General features: G+C 40.0%; 1 protein-coding gene and 1 long non-coding RNA gene across 4 annotated transcripts in view; one reads left to right on the top strand and one right to left on the bottom strand.

Moving 5' to 3' along the window:
* Nucleotides 1-24327, bottom strand: part of SLC39A12 (solute carrier family 39 member 12) — a 37234-nt gene that overhangs the window by 6845 nt on the left and 6062 nt on the right. The window contains exons 3-9 of one of the 3 annotated variants that reach the window (XM_045007810.1): nt 22285-22492; nt 18667-18869; nt 13408-13579; nt 8721-8893; nt 6972-7124; nt 5600-5710; nt 3223-3283 (exon numbers count right to left, since the gene is read on the bottom strand). In XM_045007810.1, coding sequence (XP_044863745.1) covers nt 3223-3283; nt 5600-5710; nt 6972-7124; nt 8721-8893; nt 13408-13579; nt 18667-18869; nt 22285-22492 — 1081 coding nt within the window. Of the gene's footprint in view, nt 1-3222; nt 3335-5599; nt 5711-6971; nt 7125-8720; nt 8894-13407; nt 13580-18666; nt 18870-22284; nt 22493-24327 lie in introns of those variants that run through there. The other 2 variants (XM_045007812.1, XM_045007813.1) reach the window with 2 other exon arrangements.
* Nucleotides 360-23373, top strand: LOC123365154. Its single transcript, XR_006577452.1, has 3 exons — nt 360-430; nt 22877-23016; nt 23123-23373. It is a non-coding gene; the product is annotated as an uncharacterized LOC123365154 (long non-coding RNA).

Genomic DNA, 24327 nt, shown 5'->3' with positions numbered 1-24327 from the left:
TGTAAATGATACTTTTAGTGTCTTGAACAAGGGAAAAATTATGTTTTCATGTTCTCATCTTTAAGCATAGTATTTCACAGGAGATAGAATCCAAAATGTAATCAACCTCAAATCATCATCACATCATACTCAATTCTGACCTTTGTTCTAATCAATTAATAGCTGTTTTGTTCATTCCTAGCACTCCTGTCTGTAACATCACTCATGAATACAGATAGCTGTTTTTCTTTCCATGACCTCCCTTTAGCATTGAAGCTCATATTGCTTGTGTGCGATGGAGCACTGAAAACAAGTGATCTTGCAGCTTGCATGTTGAAATACAGTTAAGCAATATTGGGCAAATCCTCTTTCCAGCAGCTGGCCTGCATGAGGGAAGGAACCATCTCCTGCAGCTGCAGAACTGCTACATGGAGGTTACTCCAGCTCAATGGTGAGTGGACTTTGCAACCCATACTTGGCTCCCCATGTCCTGCACCTCCCTTGGTACATACATTCTGCCCAATTGACTACAATGCATATCTGCATGCCTCCAGGGAATCTTGCCTACTGCCCCTCCACTCTGCCAATAGAGTGGAACTCTACTGATTCAGTCCCACTGCCAACACCTGCCTCTTTAATATATGCAGATATACCTATCTCATAGAACTGGAAGGGACCTGGAAAGGTCATTGAATCCAGCCCCCTGCCTTTGCTAGCAGGACCAAGTACGATTTTGCCCCGGCCTACTCAAGGATTGAGCTCGCAACCCTGGGTTTAGCAAACCAAGGCTCAAACCACTGAACTATCCCCCCTGAGCTATCCCTCTGTAGCTGTCAAGGCAGTGGCAGGGTTTGCCTCTATAAACTCATCTATTTCCTGACTCTTCCTTCCCCTCCAGCTACTGCATGACAACCTGGAGATGTAATGTGGCATTCCACAGACCTCACTGAATGTTGTTATGAGGTTTTACTGCAGTGGCATTTTTGTAGAGGAGAGTGTTTTTAAGGAGATGGGAGAGATGTTTTTCTTACGTAAACTGGCTAGAACTGAAGCCTTCAAAACTGTTATAAAAGAAAACACACAGAAAATAAAGTCCTACAACTGTATTCAGAAAATCCTCTCCAGTTGCCTGGAAGCTCTGGGGATTCAGTAATATTGGCAGGCTTGGTAGATTTTCCTGCCAGCTCACAGAGCCAGACGTGCCTGTCCCCAGCTTAAATAGCTCTTTCTAAACACTATAGGCAGTTTATACTCAATAGTGCAGGACAAGAATTACATAGAAATAACAGATTGCTGCACTACATTAAGTTTGTGATTTGTAATATGCACTGGCTAGGGTGAAATTGTGGCTCGGCACAAGATGTTATTAGCCTGTTTTATTAGTAACAGTTGTTGAAGAAAACATACTATAATGGCTGGAACTCATTCCAGCCTATTATCTATAATATAAAATGGGAGTCAGGTTAACTTTATGAAGTGCTAGGCATTTTAAAGCTTGTGCAAATGTAACCTATATGAACACACTTGACTGAAATTTAAGTAAATACATACACGAAAAAATTGGAGTGCTTTTAACCTAATTTATTTTAGTTCTATTTTAAATCTAAATCGTGTTATTAGCAATTATGTCAATGCACTTTTCTGCTGTGACTGTAAAACTTCTTATAGTACCTCTTAGAAAATGAGTATTTGGATACAAATTCTTCTTCTTTGAACAACGTTGCATTTAACATGCAAATTTCAATTGATTCTTTGCATAAAACCAGGGATTGGAATTTTGCTCTTTAATTTTCATAGAGCTACTGGTGGGTAGCATTTCTACTACAGATCACACTTCTGAAGTTCTTACAAGGTAATGGCTTAACCCTTACATTTGCTCATGCATAGGGCTCTAGTTCAATGTTTTCAGGGCTAACACTAAGTGCCTATAGGACTTCTGGTTAGTCTAATGTGAATCAGGAAATACAATTACAAAGTGATAATATGGGTTGTTGATATTAACAGAAGGGATCATGATAAAAAAAATCAGTACAAAACCTTTGAAAGTTAGTTATTTTTCAAAACATACTTTCAGTCAACTATTACTCCTAACCTTCTAATGCAGAGAAGAATTGATAGTTATGGCCAAAATATGAAATCAAACACAGAATACTGAAAAAGAGATAATTGGGAAATTTTCCCAAATACAGGCATGCTGTACTTGGAGCAGATAATCTTGACCTTGTGTGGAACATGTTTTAGATGATTAGTAGAGAGTGATGACTGAACAGCACTGAACCATTGACAGATGGAGTAGATAGTGACAGTGAAACTGGGACTAGATTGTATGCTGAAGGGAAGGTCAGATTCAAGCAATGGAAATCCAGTTTTCCAAAAATGAGATCTATGCCCTGAAATGGAAATGAATTCCACAGTATCAGAGAATAACACTAAAGGGCTGGCAGAAGACAGTGAGACTACCAAGAATTCAGGGTCATGTCCTGAAATTAATTGTCACTGGATAAAGGGGAGTAGAATAAGATAAATATATAGATTTTAGTAAAATGCTATTTCCCAGTAGCACTCCTGCTGCTCTGTTGAATTCAACAGGGTTACATGCGTGCAATCAAGAGCAGAATTAGGTCCACATCATTTTTTCTTATTTCTTAAATTAAGGAAAAGCAGAGCAGAGAAGTAAAAACTATTTCAAAATTATTTAATGGGATATCAGTTCAGTCTAAAGCTACTGATAGACTGAGAAGTATTATGAGCCCAGAGTCCCATATAAGGAACAAGTCACCACTGATTTTAATAACCATGATTTCATTACCATAAAGGAGACAGAAAAAGTCAGAAGGGAAATTATAGTGTGGTGAGAGAGCCAGAAAATGAGAAGTGATGACAATTTCAATATCTTTGCAATAAGGAAAGGCCCAAGCAAGGTCTACAATTATAAAAAGATGTTTGGTGGTAAATATGTGGGGGTTTCCCTTTAAGTAAAGGGCTTCAGTAAAGTAGTTTGCAAGGGTGGGTAAACAAACATTGAAGCAAGGACAGTATAAGATTAATGAACTTTACAGTTATGGGTCTGGTTGGCTGGAAACGGGTCTTTAAGCAGAGATTTAATTATGTAGCCAGGCAGAATCAGACATGGTGACGTAATACATAGAAAACACAGAGCTGAGCCTGTTTCACACTTTCAATCCCATCTCAGGCCTTAAGGTTTTTTTATGCTGCTTGTTTAATCTTTTTATCAATACTTACTCTTGCTGCTTGTCGCCTTGCTGTCTGGAGGAATTTCAGACTCAGAGTCTTCGGGACTTCTCTAATTAAAAGGAAAGAGACTGGGTCATCGTAGAGGGATTGTTTTGATCTGCTGTTATTAAACAGTGAAAACTTAAATAGATTCACTGTTCATTAAAGGAAAAGTTAGCTGCTGCCATCTACAATATATACTATTATCATCATTAGAATTATTTACTGAACTCCACGCACAAGAGAGATTGTCCTTGCCCCCAGGAGCTTACAGTCTAATTTAGACCCAAACAAAAACAATTCAGTAGCATTGTAGTGCCCTGAGAAAAACACATTTCAGAGATGAAACAAACTTTTGAGCTGGAAATGCAGAGCTGAAAAACGATTAAGTTATAATTCAGCATTTTGGTACAGTTTCTCATGGGATAATGGGTTTTGTTGCATCACACGACTGTGCATGCAGCTACAGGATCTTGAAAGAAAAATGGTGAAGATTGGAGTCCATAACTAAGGGCTTGTCTACACTACACATGAGGCATATGAATTTTTCACACTCCTACACCTAAAACTTTCTACATCACTCAGGTGTAGTTTCTCTGTGAAATTGCAAGACTTGAGGAGATGAAAAAAATACATAGCAACCAGGCAGATATTGAGATGCTTGGCCACGTGGATATTGAGACAGTAGGTAGCAAAAATGTGCACACATGATCAGGTAACAAAGATCCCTGATTTTAGTACTTTATTCCCTCTTCCAGCCCATCCTCACATACTTCTTCCCGTCCCATTTCTCCCTTCTATTCTTCAAAATGTGCTAACAGGGCTGTTTGAGATTAGGGTGACCAGACAGCAAATTTGAAAAATCAGGACTGGGGTGGGGTAATAGGAGCCTATATAAGAAAAAGACCCAAAATCGGGACTGTCCCTATAAAACTGGGACATCTGGTCACCCTATCTGAGATGCAAATAAAAAAGTCCCTCATATCCAATTCATTAATTGCATCAGAATTGTAGTACAGCACATTTTATTTCATCAGCATTCACATTCACTGCTAGAGCATCCTGACCCCTTCCAAAAAAACAATAAAAGCAGAGATAAAATGATTAGTGAGAAGTGATGAATATGTCCTTCACAGTGGCATTGTGTCTCCTCTGCTTTGTCAGCCTTTGTCTAGACAGGGGATTTGACTTCCTTATCCACACCATTCATGATTTATAGACTTCTATCAGATCTCCCCCTTAGTCATCTCTTTTCCAAGCTAAAAAGTCCCAGTCTTTTTAATATCTCTTCATAGTCAGCCAGTGTTTTGTCTCATTGTTACCCATATGATCCTGAAAAAAATGGGTAGCTCTCATTCAAACAAGCCAAGCCACACTAGTTCATATTATCAATATGTAACTTTAGGATGATCTTTCAGTTTGCCAGCTGAAAGGAATGATTGATTACTTAATGAAGAAACTGGAAGTGACCATATGGGGTCAAAATTTAGTAAATTATCTTCACTGGTCTGCTTACAGGCATTCAGTCAACAGTTCCCAAACTGTGTTCTGTGAACCAATACTGGCTCATATTGCTCTTGTTGATAACCATCTCTTCATTAAATGTGGACCATAATATGGGAAAGTTTGAGATTCTCTGACTAAAATAACAAGACTACAATTAGCATATCCTGAAACTACATATAATATGAAGAACAAACTGTGCTTCCAAAAATGCCAAAACCTATCAATTTAAGTAGTTGAGTATGTGTGTGTGTGTGTGTGTGTGTGTGTGTGTGTGTGTATCTATCGAACATCTTGCTTGGGCACTCTCCATAGATCTAATGGGAACCTACAGAATTTCTAATGGGAAAGCACTATTTTCAGCCCATCTGGTTTTGTTTACATATTATTCATGTTAATGGAAAAATGACTGCATATAGCCCAAGTTTTCAGCTGGTAACTAATTTATACACTATAATCTCTTTGGACACTATCTTGCAGTCCTTACTCCAACTTGAAGATTGAAGGGAGTATTGCCGCTATAAGGACTGAAGGATCTGGCTCCTCAGAGATGTGATTTACATTGGAAAACCAGGAAGAAAGTAGATGTTTTAAAAATCTTCTAGGGAAGTGGCATATATGGAGGTTTATTACATCGACCTGACATATATTGATAGATTGGCTTTGTAAATATTTGTGAATAAAATATGTCTGAAAATGCTTATTGTGGTCTAACAAATTTACAGATTTCTGACAATACATTCTTTTTTGAGGTCATGGAATAAGGCAAAAATCAATAAACACTATAAATATTATTCAGTTATGAAGTTAATTGGGTTTATTTTTTGAAACACAGAGAAAGAAGGAAATCAAGTTAGTAAAGCATTTCATATCAGTAACCTACCAACTGTATGGTTGAAGTAGTTTTGCCTCTGCCTGAATGGTCATTTAATTCAGATTCCACTGGAAGATCATGGGAATGCCCCAAGTGCCCATTAACTAATGAAAGGCCCTGCTGGATGAAGATGCTTTGCAATTAGTTCTGAAGCCAGATGAACACAGGTGCAGCCTCTGTCAGTTTCATGTTCAGATATAGCTTTTATTTGACCTATGAAAGTTGTTGACTTGAGAATAAAAACAATTGAAAAGAATGCTAGCTGTGATAAACATTTGTTAATGCCTTTTCAGCTCAGAAAACTGCAAACTGAACCAGAAAAATCTGTGAGAACCAGAGGGTATTATAGGAAATTATTTTTTTAAAGCTGAAGTTTAGAGTTACAAGCTGGGATAAACAAATTATTTAAGGTTTAGTGTTCAGATGGCCCTCAACCGAATGGGTTTATTAAAGTCTTGTAAAAAAAATTATAAAGTCCCTTTCTCTTTATTCATTATTCTTTATATAGTAGATTTCAACTTTGCTCTTAACATCTTAAAAGCAAACCCACATAATATAGTTAGCAAAATATTCACATTCCATTCATTTTACATAATTTTTATGACAATCCTGTATTCCTCAAAGGTAGTAGGTATTTTGGGTTTATGAAGAATACAGGATTGGGACCCAGATATCTAAATTAGGCCTCTGATTAAGCATCCTTTGTAAAACAGCAGCAGCAAATGCCATTTGAAGTGGCATTAAGAGAGCCTCCCATACTCAGAGACTTAATGAAGCATCACATTTTGTGCTACATTATATCTGGTACATAATGACATTTTCAAACACAAGGCACACTGAGATAAAATAATAGAATTACTGAGAGCAGAGCAGCCAACAAGGAGACAGTACCCATATAATGCAGGAGTCTACGGAGCTCAACATTTATACTAATTTTCAAAATCCTTTGGGGTAGAAAATTATAAGCAATTTGGTAAATTTTAAAGTATAATTCTTTAAAGTGTCATTTTAAAAAGCCTGGATAACATGTGAGTCTTTGAGCTCTTCAAACAATGCCTAGGAAAAGAAACTCTCATTACTCTTTCAAAGAGAGACATGCTCTTTACCTGTTCCCATGCCAGCCACGGAAGTCTGCTTATAGAATACAATAATTAAAATAACTGGCCTTTTTTACAGTTCAACACATCAAACCTATGCACCAAAACAGAATGGTACAAAGCAAAATCAGTCTGATGGGAGCAATTTGGGAAGAGGCAGTTTATGCTTCATTTCACTTCTAAGCAAGGGCAATTATTTTTCCAAAAGCTTTTTCAAATTTACTGTGCAGTTTATAATCTCAAAAACAAAAAGGATTTTAAAAGGGGTAAAAAGAAAGTTCTACCTGATCACTTGGTGATACCAAAAGAAAGAAACATTTTTCTATCAGAAAAAATCCATGAATTCCTCCAATCATTCCCAACATTTTCCAGACATATTCTTTCCCTTCATAGATGTGTTCCATCTCCTGAGCTTCATGTTTATGTAAACCAAGAATCTAGATATAGAGGTGAAATAAAAGGGGGAAAATTGTTTTGACTTTTGCTAGAGTAAGCTATAATAGCTTTATCCCTCAACTTTACTTTTATTACCACTCTCAAGACTTTAATTGTATTTTAAGTTGCTGTGCTGGAAAACCAGTATAGATTAATGAAATTAATTATTAATGGCCTCCATTATGCTTCTGTTATCTCTTCCCAGTAAAAGTAATATTATTTCTAGAGGCAGATTTAATTGTATTGACAAGAGGATTTTCCTTTGTATATTTTGTTTAGATGTTTACAGTTTAACAAATTGTTCGGATCATCTTCAAAAGTCAAATTCATGCTGAAAATAATCAATTAACCCTTCTGCTCATGGTCTTTGCTCCAGTTTCTATGTTGTGAAAGAACATCATAACCTTCCTTGGAGGTGTTCTGACTTCATTTGAAAGCTGGCACTTTAAAAGAGATACATACTGGACACAGCACTTTAAAAGTTGAGGGGGAGAATTTCAGAAGCACACATGGGATTTAGGAGCACAAATTCTACCGACTTTTAATGAGACCTAGTGCTCCTAAATCCTTTTGGTGCTTTTGAAAATCTCTCCCAGCTCTAGTTCCAGAAATATTACTGGTTTTGATGGTCTTTCCCATTTTTAGTTATATGGAATACCTCAAAGAACTTTTACTATCTCTTAAACCAGAATGAACATTTTAAGATGGAGAAGCATCAGAAATGTGTTTTGCCCAACTTACCAAGTAAATGAAATTGTTAAACCCCTTTTGTTAGAACCCTTCAGTTACTTATTCTGAGTTGTGCAATACAGAGAAAAAACAGAAAAACCAAATGAATAACTAATCAAAGGCTTGTCTTTTCTTTTACACTGTCATGTATGTAAAATAGATGTTGTGAATGTAAAAGAAAATCCTACCACTGAGGTGTTTTTACTGCAGTTCATGACAGCAGAACTGTATGTCTCTGAAAGCCCCTGGAACTTTAGAACAACTTGGGTCTGGGGCTGCTGATGCTCAGGGAAAACTCTGAACAGCATTCTCCTGAATCAGTTCTCCTTACATGACCTGCCTTAAGCATATGTGGAGTGTGCAGCTTGCATAAGGCCCTGTATTTTCTATGGGTTCTGTGCTACAGAACTCCATTCCAACAACCCTGTGAGGGGAGGAGGTAGGCCTGGCAGTCCAGCCTCCCTGACTACACCAGCTGAGAAAAGTTGTTGGCACTTGCCACAGAGCCCCACACAAACCTAGAGCTAGCCCTGTCTTACCTGTTTTTCATATACTCCCCCCCATTTCTTTTAATCACTGAGTACCTATATATTAAAACAGTACTTGTGTTTCTTCAGCATTCATCATTCTTTGGCTTCTGCTTCTTTATTTCCCAACCTGAAATCTCTTTCTGATTTTACATAGCCCCTAGTATAACTAGAATGCTGGTTCTCAGATCTCATAGACAGCTTTATTTTTTAAAGATGAGAGCATCTGAGTTCCTGTCAATCAGTGTTGCGGGAGAATCAAAGGAATGCAGCTTCACTAGATATGCATTTCTTTATATATATAAGAACACTTCATGTTGAAAATACAAACCGTCATGTTACCTGTGGAATAAGATGTAGCAGAGCATCTCCAGAGAGGGTCCCAACAGCTAAACCCACAAACAGCTGTAAAATGAGTGTATAGATTTCTTGACAGGAGCTGAAGAAAATGAGGGTTGTACCAAACATAGATCCAATAGTAATAAGTAAAACTGCAACAGTGCTGTAGCCATACTCTGTGGAAAAGAAATCAGAATAAAACCAAGTCCAGCTTTAACAATTATTTGAGACCCTATATTCTGAACTGTGGGAATAAACAGGAGGGAAATTCTTGAGTTGTACCACATTGTTTTGCTATATATAAGGGACAGGCAGCATAACAGAAGGAAGAGGGGGTTCAAGGTCTGCAAAGTGTACATAGTGTACTTAGATTTCCAGAAAGCCTTTGACAAGGTCCCTCACCAAAGGCTCTTACGTAAATTAAGCTGTCATGGGATAAAAGGGAACTGGTTAAAAGACAGGGAACAAAGGGTAGGAATTAATGGTAAATTCTCAGAATGGAGAGGGGTAACTAGTGGTGTTCCCCAAGGGTCAGTCCTAGGACCAATCCTATTCAACTTATTCATAAATGATCTGGAGAAAGGGGTAAACAGTGAGGTGGCAAAGTTTGCAGATGATACTAAACTGCTCAAGTTAGTTAAGACCAAAGCAGACTGTGACGAACTTAAAAAAGATCTCACAAAACTAAGTCATTGGGCAACAAAATGGCAAATGAAATTTAATGTGGATAAATGTAAAGTAATGCACATTGGAAAAAATAACCCCAACTATACATACAATATGATGGGGCTAATTTAGCTACAACGAGTCAGGAAAAAGATTTTGGAGTCATTGTGGACAGTTCTCTGAAGATGTTCACACAGTGTGCAGCGGCGGTCAAAAAAGCAAACAGGATGTTAGGAATCATTAAAAAGGGGCTAGAGAATAAGACTGAGAATATATTATTGCCCTTATATAAATCCATTGTACACCCACATCTCAAATACTGTGTACAGATGTGGTCTCGTCATCTCAAAAAAGATATACTGGCACTAGAAAAGGGCAACTAAAATGATTAGGGGGGGTTTGGAGAGGGTCCCATATGAGGAAAGATTAAAGAGGCTAGGACTCTTCAACTTGGAAAAGAGGAGACTAAGGGGGGATATGATAGAGGTATATAAAATCATGAGTGATGTGGAGAAAGTGGATAGGGAAAAGTTATTTACTTATTCCCATAATACAAGAACTAGGGGTCACCAAATGAAATTAATAGGCAGCTGGTTTAAAAGAAATAAAATAAAGTTCTTCTTCACGCAGCGCACAGTCAACTTGTGGAACTCCTTACCTCAGGAGGTTGTGAAGGCTAGGACTATAAGAGCGTTTAAAAGAGAACTGGATAAATTCATGGAAGTGAAGTCCATAAATGGCTATTAGCCAGGATGGGTAAGGAATGGTGTCCCTAGCCTCTGTTTGTCAGAGGATGGAGATGGATGGCAGGAGAGAGATCACTTGATCATTGCCTGTTAGGTTCACTCTCTCTGGGGCACCTGGCATTGGCCACTGTCAGTAGTCAGGATACTGGGCTAGATGGACCTTTGGTCTGACCTGGTATGGCCGTTTTTATGTTCTAAAGCATTCATTGGCCAAAGACCTGTAGGTAAAAATGCTGAATCCACTGGATTTCATGCCTTAAAGAGATAAATATGCTCTTAGTAGACAGCTCATAGGCCTCCTGTGAACACATCACGCCTACTGTTCCAAATTGAATTTGTTGTGTGGTGTGGACACACTTCCTTTAGGGATGCGATCAGGAGTGATAACCTCTTTTTCCTAATTCAGCAGAGTGATTGGGAGGTTACCCACATGTATGTGCTTACATTTTTAAGCTGCTGTACAACATGAACTAACTAATACACACCACACCCTTCACCCTTGTGAGGTAGGTAAGTCACAAAATGGGGAACAGACACAAAGAAATTAAAGACAAAATATTCAAAAGTGTCCACTAATTTGGGTGCATCAAGTTTTTTTTATGCACCAGGAGCAGAAAGTGCTCAGCACCTCAGAACATTGGATCCTACGTAACGCCAGTTACACACCCAAACACTAAGGCACCCTACATTAGCAGACACTTTTGAAAATTTAGGCCTAAGTGACTTACTCAAGACCATTCACAGAGGCGGCTCCAGGCACCAGCGCAGCAAGCACGTGCCTGGGGCGGCAAGCCACGGGGGGCGGCCTGCTGGTTGCTGTGAGGGCAGCCAGCAGGCGGCTTTTGGCAGTGTGCCTGAGGAAGGTCCGCCGGTCCCACGGCTTCAGGGGCAATTAGGTGGCGGGGACACCGATGGCGCAGCACCAGTGGACCTCCCACAGGTGTGTTGCCGAATCCGTGTGACCAGCGGACCGCCTGCAGGCACGCCACCGAAAGCCGCCTGCCTGCCATGCTTGGGGTGGCAAAAAACAGAGCTGCCCCTGACCACCCAGCAACTAACTGAAAAATCTGGGAATGAAACTCAGGTCATTAGGCTACTTTTGTCTTACATCAGGTCATTTGCCTGTCTTCTCTTTTGGGAGACTCCTCAAATGTAGGCCTTAATCCTGCAAAGAGACCTATGTGGTCAAAAGGCCTTCATCTCTCACACATGGTCTCTTTCACTCCAAAGAGATCACCATTAGAGAAGGAAGGATGATCTGGTGGTTTGGATGCTTGCCTGAGCTTTAAAAGACTCTTGTTCAATTCCCAGCTGTGTGAAAGACTTCCTGTGTGGCCTTAGCAAGTCAGTTAGCCTCTCTGTGCCTTGGTATCCCAGCTGTAAAATGGGGATGATGGTACTTCACTACCTCATGGAGATGTTTTGAGGATGAATACTTGGAAGAGTGTGAGACACTACGGTAACAGGGACTTGAAGAAAATAAATAACTCTTTTTGCGGAGTCTCAGTACCTCTTGCTACTTTGTAGGTTCCTGTCTCCTTTGAGTACTAGTGGGATGTCTACAAACCTCCTTCCAGCCAATGATCTACCATGTTGTTTAATCAATGCACACGGACAGTACAAATATACAATGTGGAACTGTGGTTCAGTCCATTCCCAGCAGCCGCCTAATTAATCCAGTTTAAGAACCTAAGAATGGCCATACTGGGTCAGACCAGCGGTCCATCTAGCTCAGTATCCTGTCTTCCCACAGCAGCCACTGCCAGGTGCTTCGAGGGAATGAACAGAACAGGGCCATTATCGAGTGATCTATCCCCTGTCATCCAGTCCCAGTTTCTGGCAATGAGAGCTTTAGGGACACCCACAGCATGGGGTTGCATCCTTGACCATCTTGACTAACAATTGTAGTTCAGGGAGCTAAAGCTCTATTCCAGACAGATGGAAGGATGCATGGGGAACATTTATTAGCCCCCAATGAAGCTGGCAAGCTACCAGGTGAGTAAGGCACAATACAATAGACATAGGCACTGAATGGATTGATATGTGCCCTGAGAAATTTTTCTAATTGGTTTCTTTCTACAGTCCAAGGTGTACAAAGCCTGGAGCTAATTTTTTCTTGCCATAGGACAGTAGATGAGCTTGAAAAGCTGCTAATTTTTATTTTCACAACAACATCTCACAAAAACCTTCACTTTCACTGTGAAAATTTCACAACGTGAAAATCTGCACTTTTCATACACATTTACTTTCTGGAGAGCATCTTAACACTACTAATTCAGCATATCATGGTGTAAAATAACAGATGTTACAGCACCGAGGCCTGATTCATCATTGCGTTACTCCAGTTTTATGCCAGAGCATCCCAGTTGAAACCAATAAAGTTATGCCAATGTAAAACTGGAGAAACATAGGGGCAAAGTAGGCCCCAGTCTCTACTACTGGGAGGTCCTCTCATGGCACTATAGCCATTATACCTACTGTCTGTATCTCTGACAAGCATCTAAGAAGGAAGAAAAATCAGCCCAAATGAGAGTTCTTTTGATAAGAGAGTGATATAGTTACTGGATCCCTGAACTTCTCATTGTATGGTACTGTGTAGCACGCACGCTGTGAAATTCTTTGGTGTATAAACATCTGGGTGTTTTGTCTTTTAGTTACTAATATCAGAGGGGTAGCCGTGTTAGTCTGGTTCTGTAGAAGCAGCAAAGAATCCTGTGGCACCTTATAGACTAACAGACGTTTTGCAGCATGAGCTTTCGTGGGTGAATACCCACTTCTTCGGATGCAAGCAGTGGAAATTTCCAGGGGCAGGTGTGTATATATAAGCAAGGAAGAAGCAAGCTAGAGATAACGAGGTTAAATCAATCAGGGAGGATGAGGCCCTGTTCCAGCAGCTGAGGTGTGAAAACCAAGGGAGGAGAAACTGGTTCTGTAATTCATGGCTTGCCAATTACAGAACCACTTTCTCCTCCCTTGGTTTTCACACCTCAGCTGCTGGAACAGGGCCTCATCCTCCCTGATTGATTTAACCTCGTTATCTCTAGCTTGCTTCTTGCTTGCTTATATATACACACCTGCCCCTGGAAATTTCCACTGCTTGCATCCGAAGAAGTGGGTATTCACCCACGAAAGCTCATGCTGCAAAACGTCTGTTAGTCTATAAGGTGCCACAGGATTCTTAGTTACTAATGAATACAAAGGCTCCAGAAAGCTAAACTCCTGCAACCCTTCACCTGAATTAGCACAATGCAATACTTCACAATGGCAACATAACTCACTTTCCAGAGTTGTTGGTGGCAGCTTTGTTTGCTTGGATTCTGTAAGCTGACAAGAACAGCTCAGTAGTTGCTGAATGATCGCTGGGCTGATTTGCTTGAAATTTTCTTTAGAGATGGACGAAGGACTGTTTTGTAAAAATATCTTCACAAGCTCACTGGCAGAGAAGCAAGCCTATGTGGGAAAGGATATGTGGTTACTAAATATAGATACCATTAACTGAGTCTGATGCTCAGGTTAAATGCGGATTTGCAGGACTTTTTAAATGACATGGAATCATGAACTTTAAAAAACATGAAAAGTGGATCCCAAAGAAAAGTCGCATTTTCCATTTGTGCTGTCCTGGTTACATCTTTTAAAATAAAAGATAATGAAGTTTTTGTTTATTGACGAAAACCTTATGTGTCATCTTCACTTTCACATTTCAAGGGGCCAGATCCTCAGATGCTGTGAGTCAGTGTAGTTTCCAGTGAAGCCAGTTTGCATCACCTGAGGGTCTGGCCCATTATTATATTTAAATATGTGTATAGCATATTTCTCAGTCAAGACTATTTTTAATGCTAAGACTATTAACAGCAGCTGGCATTCTGCTGCTATTGAGTATTCAAAGATGGCACCTGCTGACCCTTTAAGAGTCAGTAGAAGTTAGGAAGTTAGCAGGCCGGATATTTGCAGTGAGGTCTATATTTGTGCTGTGTGTCTGTGTCCTTCTTAACATATAGGTAGGGTGACCAGATGTCCCGATTTTATAGAGACAGTCCTGATTTTGGGGTCTTTTTCTTATATAGGCTCCTATTATCCCCCACCCTCTGTCCCGATTTTTCACACTTGCTGTCTGGTCACCCTACATATTGGGCTAATGGAAGTTATAAAGTCTTACTTAGAAGCTGGAAAAAGGGTGTGGGCTCCTAACATCTGGTACAGTATGGAGATACGCCCCCCTTTTTTTCTCCATCCTTCCTTTATCCTCATATGACGGGAGGGCAGCAGGATCCCAGCAACAGGCTGAGACAAATTGGGAAGGGGGAAAGCTGATGGCAGCTCTCCCAGATAGGTAGAAACAAGTGAGGCAGGAATGATGACCTGCCCACTGTATGATTTATAGCTAGGTACTTCCAGATAGGTTACGTGAATAAAATTGCAACCTAATTAAACCACATCCATTAAATTATGGCTTTCTACTTGTATGTTTGGAACAAAGGTTGGAAGTTAGCAGCCAGAGTTTGCGGTAGTATTGCAATGAACTCTGTATTTGTGCTGCATATCTGTGCCCTTCATAACACATAGAGCTAATTAAAGCTATAAAGCTTTACTAGTTGAATCATAACATAGATATACTAAGCATTGCATGGAGTTTACTACTACTTGTAGAAAACACCCTGTTGTTTTTACCTCCGTCAAGTATTAGTGAGATAATCTAGTTTTGGTATTAAGATTTATTTTTTGGAGCATGTTTTAATACAACGACTAAAGATTTTGCATTCTAATGCTCATTCATTACATGACAGTAATAAGGATCAATTCAGGTACAACATGGATTTCCATATTGTTGCCTGAGTCAGTACTTTGTGTATGTATGTGGCAGGGAGGGAATTAGATGCTGCAGAAATGTTACTTAGCTGATGTCACTCTTTATTTGCAGAAGAACTGAACCAGTCCCCCAGTATTATGTTAGGGGAACAGCACCATTGGTCAGATGAGACATTAAATGGAGGTCCTGATCATTTGTATTTATTAAAGTTCCCATGACACTTTTCATAAGAACATGGTTGCTAATTCCAATATCTTGGCAAAATTCCAGCTCAAGAAATTGTATTCTGACTACATACATACACCCTGAATTGAAGAGAGTAAAGGTACTCTTCATTTCTTGTCCCCACTGCTGTGCATTGTTAAATGCTTGTTCTTTTCACCTCAAAGGTGGCTGCATATCACTAATGATGAAATGATCCCTATATATAAGTTTTATTAATTAAAATTTATAAGTTAAACTTATAAAACTATTTGGCTTCTTTTAGGAAGAAAATTACCATGTAAATGAAAGAAGGTTCTAGTTATTCTTTAGTAATACCAATAATGGGAGAAATCCTTCTGTCCTTGCTCATCCTTTACCAAGGCAACATTCTCTTTGGACTTTAGTGACAGCTTGAGTGAATAAAGGACTATCAATCAATCAATGAGTCCTGAGGATCCTTGTCTTCTATGAGCATAGGTGGCCCTGCCACCAGGATAATACAGGAACTACCCCACTGTGAATAGAGGTCTATCTAGTTTAGTATGTTGACTCTGACAATGGCCAGCACCAGCTGCTTCAGAGGAAGGTACAAGAAACCTTGCAGCAGGCAGTTCCGGCATAACCTGTCTATGGGGAAATTTTTATTAACTCCCATTTATTAGAAGTTGTCTTAAGCTCTAAAGCATGAGGTTTTATATCCCTTCCAAATGAATGTAGGTGACTAGAACCTTTGCATCTTCTACCATAAACCGTGGCCTCTGTGTGCCTTTTAACACGAGGACGAAAAGATAAGGGCCTTTGTTATTAATGAAAAAAATCTATACAGTCTTTGAGGGGAATAATACAGAAAAAGATAAATAGAGCTTACATTTTCTCTTATGAAACACCAGATAGATGCATGACTTTCCTTTCCCCTCACATAGATTTCTTTATGAGAAGCCATACATTAACATATAGACATGAGTTATATAATTTTATGTGACTAATTCTTATAGCTCTTATTAGTTCATCTTACTATTTACTTAAGTTTTATATGCACTTTAAAAATCATTGAAGACAAAGATGAGTTTTAAAAAGACTGCAGTGACCTACTTTTCTGGCATTATATATCAAAATATGAAGCTAATATCTGAAAAACTAAATTACAGCCCTTAAATGAACTGGCAGAAGCAAGCAAGAAATCAGTCCATTTCTTACATGTAACAGCATCTGTTACTAATGGAACACAATGGCTATCTTAGGGACGTGTGGAAAACAGAAGATAAAATTAGCAATAACATTCAAATACAAATTCTTCTAAAGGAATGATCTGTCAAGGAAAATGTAAATAGTTAGTAAGAAGAGAAATGGAATGAAAAATAGAAGCTAGATATCAGAAAAGGATGTCAAATCTCTTCTCTCCAAATGTATCTTTATAACCTTTCAAAGGCTACACAAAAATACTTTGGCTCTCAGCTTGACTGCCATGTCTAGAATAATGCACAGCCTTTGATTCAAGGACAGTCTTGGAAGTCCAAGTTCCAAAAAGTTCTAAAAAGTGCTCAGTTTTGTAAATTGGCTTTCCACCCAGGGGAATTATATTCCTTGTACTCCTGGCATCACTACTGCCTATGATCTTCATTTAAGTTATTTTGGGGCCACATTTGCTTTAAACATCTACTTGGCTGATTGACATGACTCTCCTTTGAGGTCCACCAGAATGAAAATAATTATACTGATGGGATATGAATTCAAAATAAAATCACTCAGCTAAACAACTGTCAGGATGGCATTGAATCAGAAGGCAATTGTGTCATCTTCATATCATAAAATGAACATTAAATGAAAGCCAGATGTACATCTTTTATCCACTCAAGAGAGTAAAACCACTAGGCTTTGAATCATCTTAAAATGTATTATTAAAAAATGTAATCCCTTTGGAAGGGCTACTTCTGAAATACCACATTAAGCCTATAGGGGATTTGCAGCTGTACGACAGCCGCAATGGCTACGAGGGCTGCCCGGGGGGTGGGGGGGGAAGAGGGGCAGTTTGCCCCAGGCACCGGGCCCAGAGAGTTTTTCAGGGCCCCTGGAATGGTGTCCTTCACTCGCTCCAGGGGTCCCAGAAAACTCTTGTGGGTCCCGGGCCCCGGAGTTTCTTCTTCTCCTGGTCTTCGCCGGGGTGGAGGGTCCTTCCGCTCCAGGGTGGAAGGACCCCCTGCCGGCAAATTACCGCCGAAGCGGGACCTGCCGCTGAAGTGCAGCCGGGTCTTTGGCAGCGGGTCCCGGAACGGAAGGGCCCCCCTGCCGCCGAAGACCCCAGGCCCCCGGAATCCTCTGGGTGGCCCTGATGGCTACAGAGGCTCAGACTCTGTTTCCCAGATTGTCTGGGATCCAGGCCAGAGACAGAACTGAAAAGGAACACTATGAGAACCAATCAGAGACAAAGGGTTCAGTATGGAAATATTACTTTTGGTTTTGTTTGGAGACAGTTTAGTAGGGAAAGGAGCTACTCAGCCAGGGAGGACCCTTGGCCCTCCACATTCCTCCCAAGGAAAGACTTTGGGATTTCTGGGACAGTGATCAGTGTCATCTCAGTAGAGACCAGAAACCCAAAAGGCTGAGGACACTCAGGGCCAAGCTACCCTGCACATTTGAATCTGGACCAGAGAGCCACAAGGACAATCTTACCATCCTTGGTGTGAAGACTTTATTTAATTTGATATTGCGTTTTAAGCTGGCCACTGATTTCAGCGCTGTACTGCCCACCAAAGACTGAGCCTAAACTATTTGCCTAAGCAGGTGCGAGGAGGGAGCACAGTGCGGTTTTTATTGGCTGTAAATGATAGGAGGGGTATTTTGTTTCTGATATTTACATATCAAAGATTTATAAACTTGTTAAAACTTCCTAAATAAATTGTCCAAAAAACGTTAAGGTGGTAGTGTTTATGTTTTGTTGTTTTTATTTTTTATTATCCTACTCCTCTTTTCCATTTTTCTCTCACCTGAGCTACCCATACCTAACAAAGCCCAAGTTACTGTTTTATTTTTCTGGAATTTGTGATCGCTATTTTATTTTATTGTGCTGTGATTAACATGCCTCTGTGTGAGTTGGGTGTTGGAATTTTCCCAACAAATAGGCCCTCTGTGTTCTTTGCACTAAGAGAGGTTTCCTTGGGTAGAGGAACCTGGTGCACTTATAGGTGAACACAGGAACCCCAGAGGAGAAAAGGAAGAAGACTGCAACCATACCTGAGGACCGGGTTACAAAGAAGAAGAAAAAAAGCCTACATTTTCAGACATGTCCTGGCTGCTTTGACTTGAGTCTAAAGCACAAAGGCCAGTTATATATATATATATGTGTGTGTGTGTGTGTGTGTGTGTGTGTGTGTGTGTTTGTATCTGACTTTTACAAAATCACAAAATTCATAAATGTTATCCATTGAAGTGATTTATCCTTTGCACTATATATTTGCAAAACAACCTGAACTTTTGTAATTGACATCCAATTCCAACTGTTGGTAAGAATAGTAAAAAATAAATTAACCTGATCCCAATCAGCAGTGCTTTCATTATCTTCGTGATAACCACTTATATATTCCCCATTCTTTTGTCTTGATGTGAGTGGAATATTTAAATATCCAGCATCTCTGATTGTCATGCCATGACGTCTTTCTTTGTGACTGTACATTTGTCCATTTGCATTGCAGGTCTTTCCATCCCTCAGCATGCTTAGGAGTTGGTCTATTTCTAGGAATTTATTAGAAAAATGTGATGTTACCTCATTATAAACACAAATTAAAGAGAAAGATGAAACAGCAATTGTTCAAAATGTCAAAATATATATCATATTCATAGATTCCACGGCCGGAAGGGACCATTGTGATCATGTAGTTGGAGCTCCTGTATAACACAGGCCACAGAACTTTCCCCCCAAAATTCCTAGGGTGTATCTTTTAGAAAAACACCCAATCTTGATTTTGAAATGGTCAGTGATGGAGAGTCCAACACAACACTTGTGCTGAATTGTTCCAGTGGTTAATTACACTCACTGTCAAAAATTTACACCTTATTTCCAGTCTGAATTTATCTAGCTTCAACTTCCAACCATTCGATCATGTTATACCCTCCTATGCCAGATTGAAGAGCCCAATATTAAATATTTGTTCCCAATGTAGATACTTTCAGACTGCAATCAAGTCACCCCTTAATCTTCTCTTGGTTAAAATAAATAGATTGAGCTCTTCGAGTCTATCACTGTGAGGCATATTTTTCAACCCTTTAATTATTCTTGTAGCTCTTATCTGAACCTTCTTCAATTAATTAACGTCCTTCTTGAATTGTGGTACCAGAACTGGACACAGTTTTACAGTAGTGGTCACACCAGTGCCAACTACAGAGATAACATAATCTCTGCTCCTATTCAAGATTCCCCTGTTTATATATACCAGGGTCACATTAGCCCTTTTTGCCACAGCATAACATTGGGAGTTTGTGTTCAGCTCAAATCTTTTTCAGAGTCACTGCTTCCGGGATAGAGTCCACCATTCTGTAAATAGGGCATACATTCTTTGTTCCCAGATATATACATTGACATTTATTTAACCATATTAAAACACATATTGTTTGCTTGTGCCCAGATTATTTAGCAATCCAGATTGCTCTGAACAAGTGACTTTTACCACTATCTCAATTTTTGTGTCATTTGCACTCTTTGACAGTGACAATTTTGTGTTTTCTTCCAAGTCACTGGCACAACATTAGTTTTCTTCCAGTCTTTTGGACTTCCCCAGCGCTGTAATATTTATTGAAAATCAGTATTGAGGATTTATTTAACAATACTTTTTTAATAACTTTTTTCTCTAGTAAATGTGAAGATCCCATCTTGACAGCTCTAGAGTATGAAGTCAGCTATACAGTAAGCAGTTACTTCTCCACACAGGGCCGCCTGGGGGGGGGGGAGCAAGTGGGGCAATTTGCCCCAGGCCCCGGGCCCAGCAGGGGCCCCCACGAGAGTTTTTCGGGGCCCCTGGAGCGGAGTCCTTCACTTGCTCCGGGGCCCCCGGAAAATTCTCGCAGGGCCCGGGCCCCCGGAGTTTCTTCACTCCCGGTCTTCGCTGGCCGGGGGGTCCTTCCTCTCCGGGATAGAAGGACCCCCCTGCCGCCGAATTACAGCCAAAGCGGGACCCACCGCCGGAGTGCAGCCGGGTCTTCGGCGGTAATTCGGCGGCTGGGGGTCCCCGCCGTGGGTCTTTAGGGCACTTTGGCGGCGGGTCCTGGAACGGAAGGACGCCCCGCCGCCGACTTACCGCCGAAGCGGGGGCCCCGCACCGCTGAAGACCCCGGGCCCCCGGAATCCTCTGGGCGGCCCTGTCTCCACACTGCCACATTAATGTTTTCCTCTTGATGATCTCTAGGAGATAAGAAGCCAGTTCACCCTTTGTGGCCATATAATCATTGATAGCTCTGCTGAAAGCATCAACGAGGTACTGATAAATAGTGTCCATGATCCTGTAAGTTATTGTATGTGGATGGATGCCATGGGCCAACATGGAATAACTTGCAGAATTAGGGTCATTGTGGTGATTTTTGTGAAATGGAGACTTTGTCCATTAAGAACTGGGCTGAGCCCACCAATTAATTTCAGATAGGGTATTTAGCTACCAAACAGATGTTAAGAATGTTTCTACATGATGGCAATACTTTGTTTTATAAATTTCATTTTTATTTAGAACAATTGTCCCCATCAGTGCTTGAAAAAAGAAATGTTGACCTTTTTCTTAAAGAAAAATGTATGCTAAGATTTCGATTTACTTCCTTTCTCTTGAGCTAAAGCTTCTTTCTAAAAGTTGTCACTGTAATCAGTTTATTTTCATTTTTTCCTATATGCTGCCAATTCTAGCCCTTTTTTCCAGTTTATATTTGACATGTAAATATATTTAAAAGATGAACGTCAATGAGTTTTGGTTTAAAATATGCTAGCACTGTTCCAATCTGGTTAAAAATATCCTCTGGATTCTGTGGGTGAAATTTTGACTCCATTGAAGTCAACAGGAGTTTTGTGATTGACTTCAGTGGCCCCAATCTGGATTTCACTCTTGATAGCTACTTAAATAGCACAGTGCCTCTCTGCATTCTAACTGGCTCTGTTCATTGTCATAAGTCAATTATTTTATGAGTTCTACACTGACATTTTTTAAGGGAAAGTGTTTGTTACATAACCAGGGTTAATGGGAGTGAGTGTGATCTATGAATTCGAGAACAGGTCTAAGAGTCAAGATGCTTGAATTCTTTTATGCACAAGCTTGTTTTTTGTGTTACCATCGCTGGGATCACTTGGCCCCTTGTGACTCAATATACACATCATAGGGATATTAATACTTACTTAGCTCACTGGTGCATCACACAGATTAATTAATGTTTTCAAGCACTTTGAGATCCTTGTAAAGAGCTACCATTAGTCAATGAACCACAAACAAGAAAAGTAGGTGCCTAAAGTTAAGTTCCTAAAGCCCTGGTAGGCACTTAAATAAGTGGTTTGATTTTCAAAGGTGCTGAGCATCCTGCAGCTCCCCAGTGAAGATAATGGGAGATGGATGCTCAACACTGTTGAAAACAAGGCTACTGGTTTAGATTACTTAATTTTAGGCCCAGTCAAAAAAATCTTGGGCCTACTTATTTGTAGTTAAGTTTAGTTGCATCTGTCAAAAGATCTTTTAGAACTGAAGTGGAATTTCTATACCAAATGGACTTTACGTGTTCCAGTCTCACTGGAGGTTGGTGACTTCAGAAAGTGGGTAGGGAAAAATAATACATAAAGGAGCTCTGAGTAAAGATCAGAAAACATCCAGTCAAGACAGGGTGAACAAACTTCATCTGCCCTGAGAAGCTCCCTGTGTCCCAGTCTACATCTACCTGATACAATCTCCAGAACTAGCTGTCGAAGACAAACTGAGGTCACTTTATATATGATTATTACTATTTATTTTATAGGGCCCCAAATGATTTTCAAAATAAAGAAGGATCTTGTCTCCCAGCCTTCTTTTTACATTTAGAAGAGTTCTACCTATCAAATACAAACGATGAAATAGTGGTTGAAACCCTGATTTAAGAAGTACCTAAAATGTACTGACACAAAAGGCAAACCTGAAATACACAGCCCTACCTGTTACTTGGAGTTCATTAGTGCTGTTTAGAGAACTGAAAATATATTTTATAAAGAATTCTGGGGTGGGTAAACTTGCTTTCCCGAGGCAGACTCCTTGGAGAGCCAAAGTAATGATTGTAGCAGCCAGGCGAGGAAGTGTATTTTCATCAGCACCGTCACTGTCCAATATGGCAGCTTCTTTCTCCAGAATGCTTACATCAACACACTGCAAACAGAATAAAAATTTAGTTAAGTGGTTCTTGGTCACATTAGTGTAAATCATCAGATAGGCAGGAAAAGAAGCAAGAGAACACAGCATTGCAGAAGCCCAGGGGGATAGGTTGTTAGGACAGAATGTATAATCAACAGCGTGAAAAGCGGAAGAGATTCAAAGAGAATGAGAATGAAATACTGGATCTGCGATTATGCTATGAAGAGGTGGTTAGAGACCAACATGAAATCAGTTTCAGTAATGGGGAGGAAGCCAGTTTGGGAAGGAGGGAAAGGAACTTGAGGCAGCAGTTAAAAACACCACATTCAATTAGCTACTTCAAGTTATTTTTATTTATTGTTGTCTTCATGCCATTTCTGCTTAATTTTTTTGTTCAAGATTTTTGCTGCCTAGAGTGTAGCCAGTACAATCCCAAAAAGTGGCAGAAGAGGAAGAAGAGATGTGGATGTTGTGGTTAAGGCACTGGACTGTAACACTGCAGATCTAGATTTAATTCCCAGCTCTGCCACAACTTTCAGGTACAGCCTCGGGCAATTCCCCTAATACTTTTGTGTTTCAGTTCCCCGTCTATAGAACAGGGGTGATAACATTCACTTTCTCTGACATTTTGTCTCTTTTATCTAGTTACACTGCAGTCTCTTGGGGGAAGAGACTGTTTCTTACAGCACATGCGTATGGTGCCTTGCACAGTGAGGACCTGATCTTGGCCTGGGGCCTCTAAGTTACTGTAATCGAAGAAGAAGATGAAGAAGAAGGAAATGTATGAGATCAATTTTAAGAAATTGATTTCCAGTGTCCACTTGTATGCCTATGTTTCCATGTCCATTTAGTTCAGCTGCACATGTAATCATCACAGTTGCATGAGTAAAAGTGTACTTAGCCATCAAAATATCCTAGTAATTGCATGTGTCATTGCAGTAGAGATGTGCACAGACATAGTTCTGTAAATGTGTGAGCATTTTTGTGCATGAAGCTCAGGTCTTCATGTCCAGCTGTGAATGAGAGACCTTTGAGGCCAGCTTTTCATTTTGCCTTAAATGTGCTGCAGCCTCATAAGCGCACCATTCTGAGTGGCGTGTCCATTTTACACAGATAGCAGCCATAGACACATACACATGTAACCCCACCTTGGCTAGTGGCTAGCTGGTTAATTATTCATGTATTATTATTAATTATTATTATTATTTATTTGTATCATCATAGCACCTAGGTGCCCCAATCCCAAACCAGGACCCCGCTGTGCACCATGAAGAAAAGCAAGTATTTCTAACGTCAAATTCACTGCCAATATATCTCCATACAAGCTGAAGACTTTTCTTTCCTACCAAATTGAATATATTAGTTGCTATGGTGAGAAGGAAACAAATTTTAAACAATCATAACATGTAAAAACTGACCAAAATGGTTTTCTTCCCCTGGATCACCTACCCTTTCTCCTAACCACAGATGTTATGATTCAAAGCATTAGATAGGCTGTAATGATTTCACTACCGTTCACAAAGAGTCTCCCCAGTCTCCTCTCCGTGAACGATGAAATCACAGACACTAAACAGACATACCGAGTGCACTGCCAGTGTAAGCAAACAGACCACACGGTAAAGCGCTGTATGGATTGTTACTCCATGCTGACATGCCTAATACCCACCGATGCCTCTTTATAGCTGCTGAGATACTGTTTGAGTTCCTGGAAATCGGCACTTTCAGTGATACTTAGAACCAACTGTACTAGTCAATGAATAATTTATGACGGGAAAAGGTTACACAAAGCACACGAAGAGAAAGAGGAATTGCAGGCGTGCTGCTTTATGCTGTATAGCTAGTGGCTTCTA

The sequence above is a fragment of the Mauremys mutica genome, chromosome 2 (genome assembly GCF_020497125.1).
Source record: "Mauremys mutica isolate MM-2020 ecotype Southern chromosome 2, ASM2049712v1, whole genome shotgun sequence".
In the NCBI taxonomy this organism is placed as follows: Eukaryota; Metazoa; Chordata; order Testudines; family Geoemydidae; genus Mauremys; species Mauremys mutica.
Note: the sequence above shows the minus strand (reverse complement) of the source record. Positions and strands in the feature narration are given on the sequence as shown.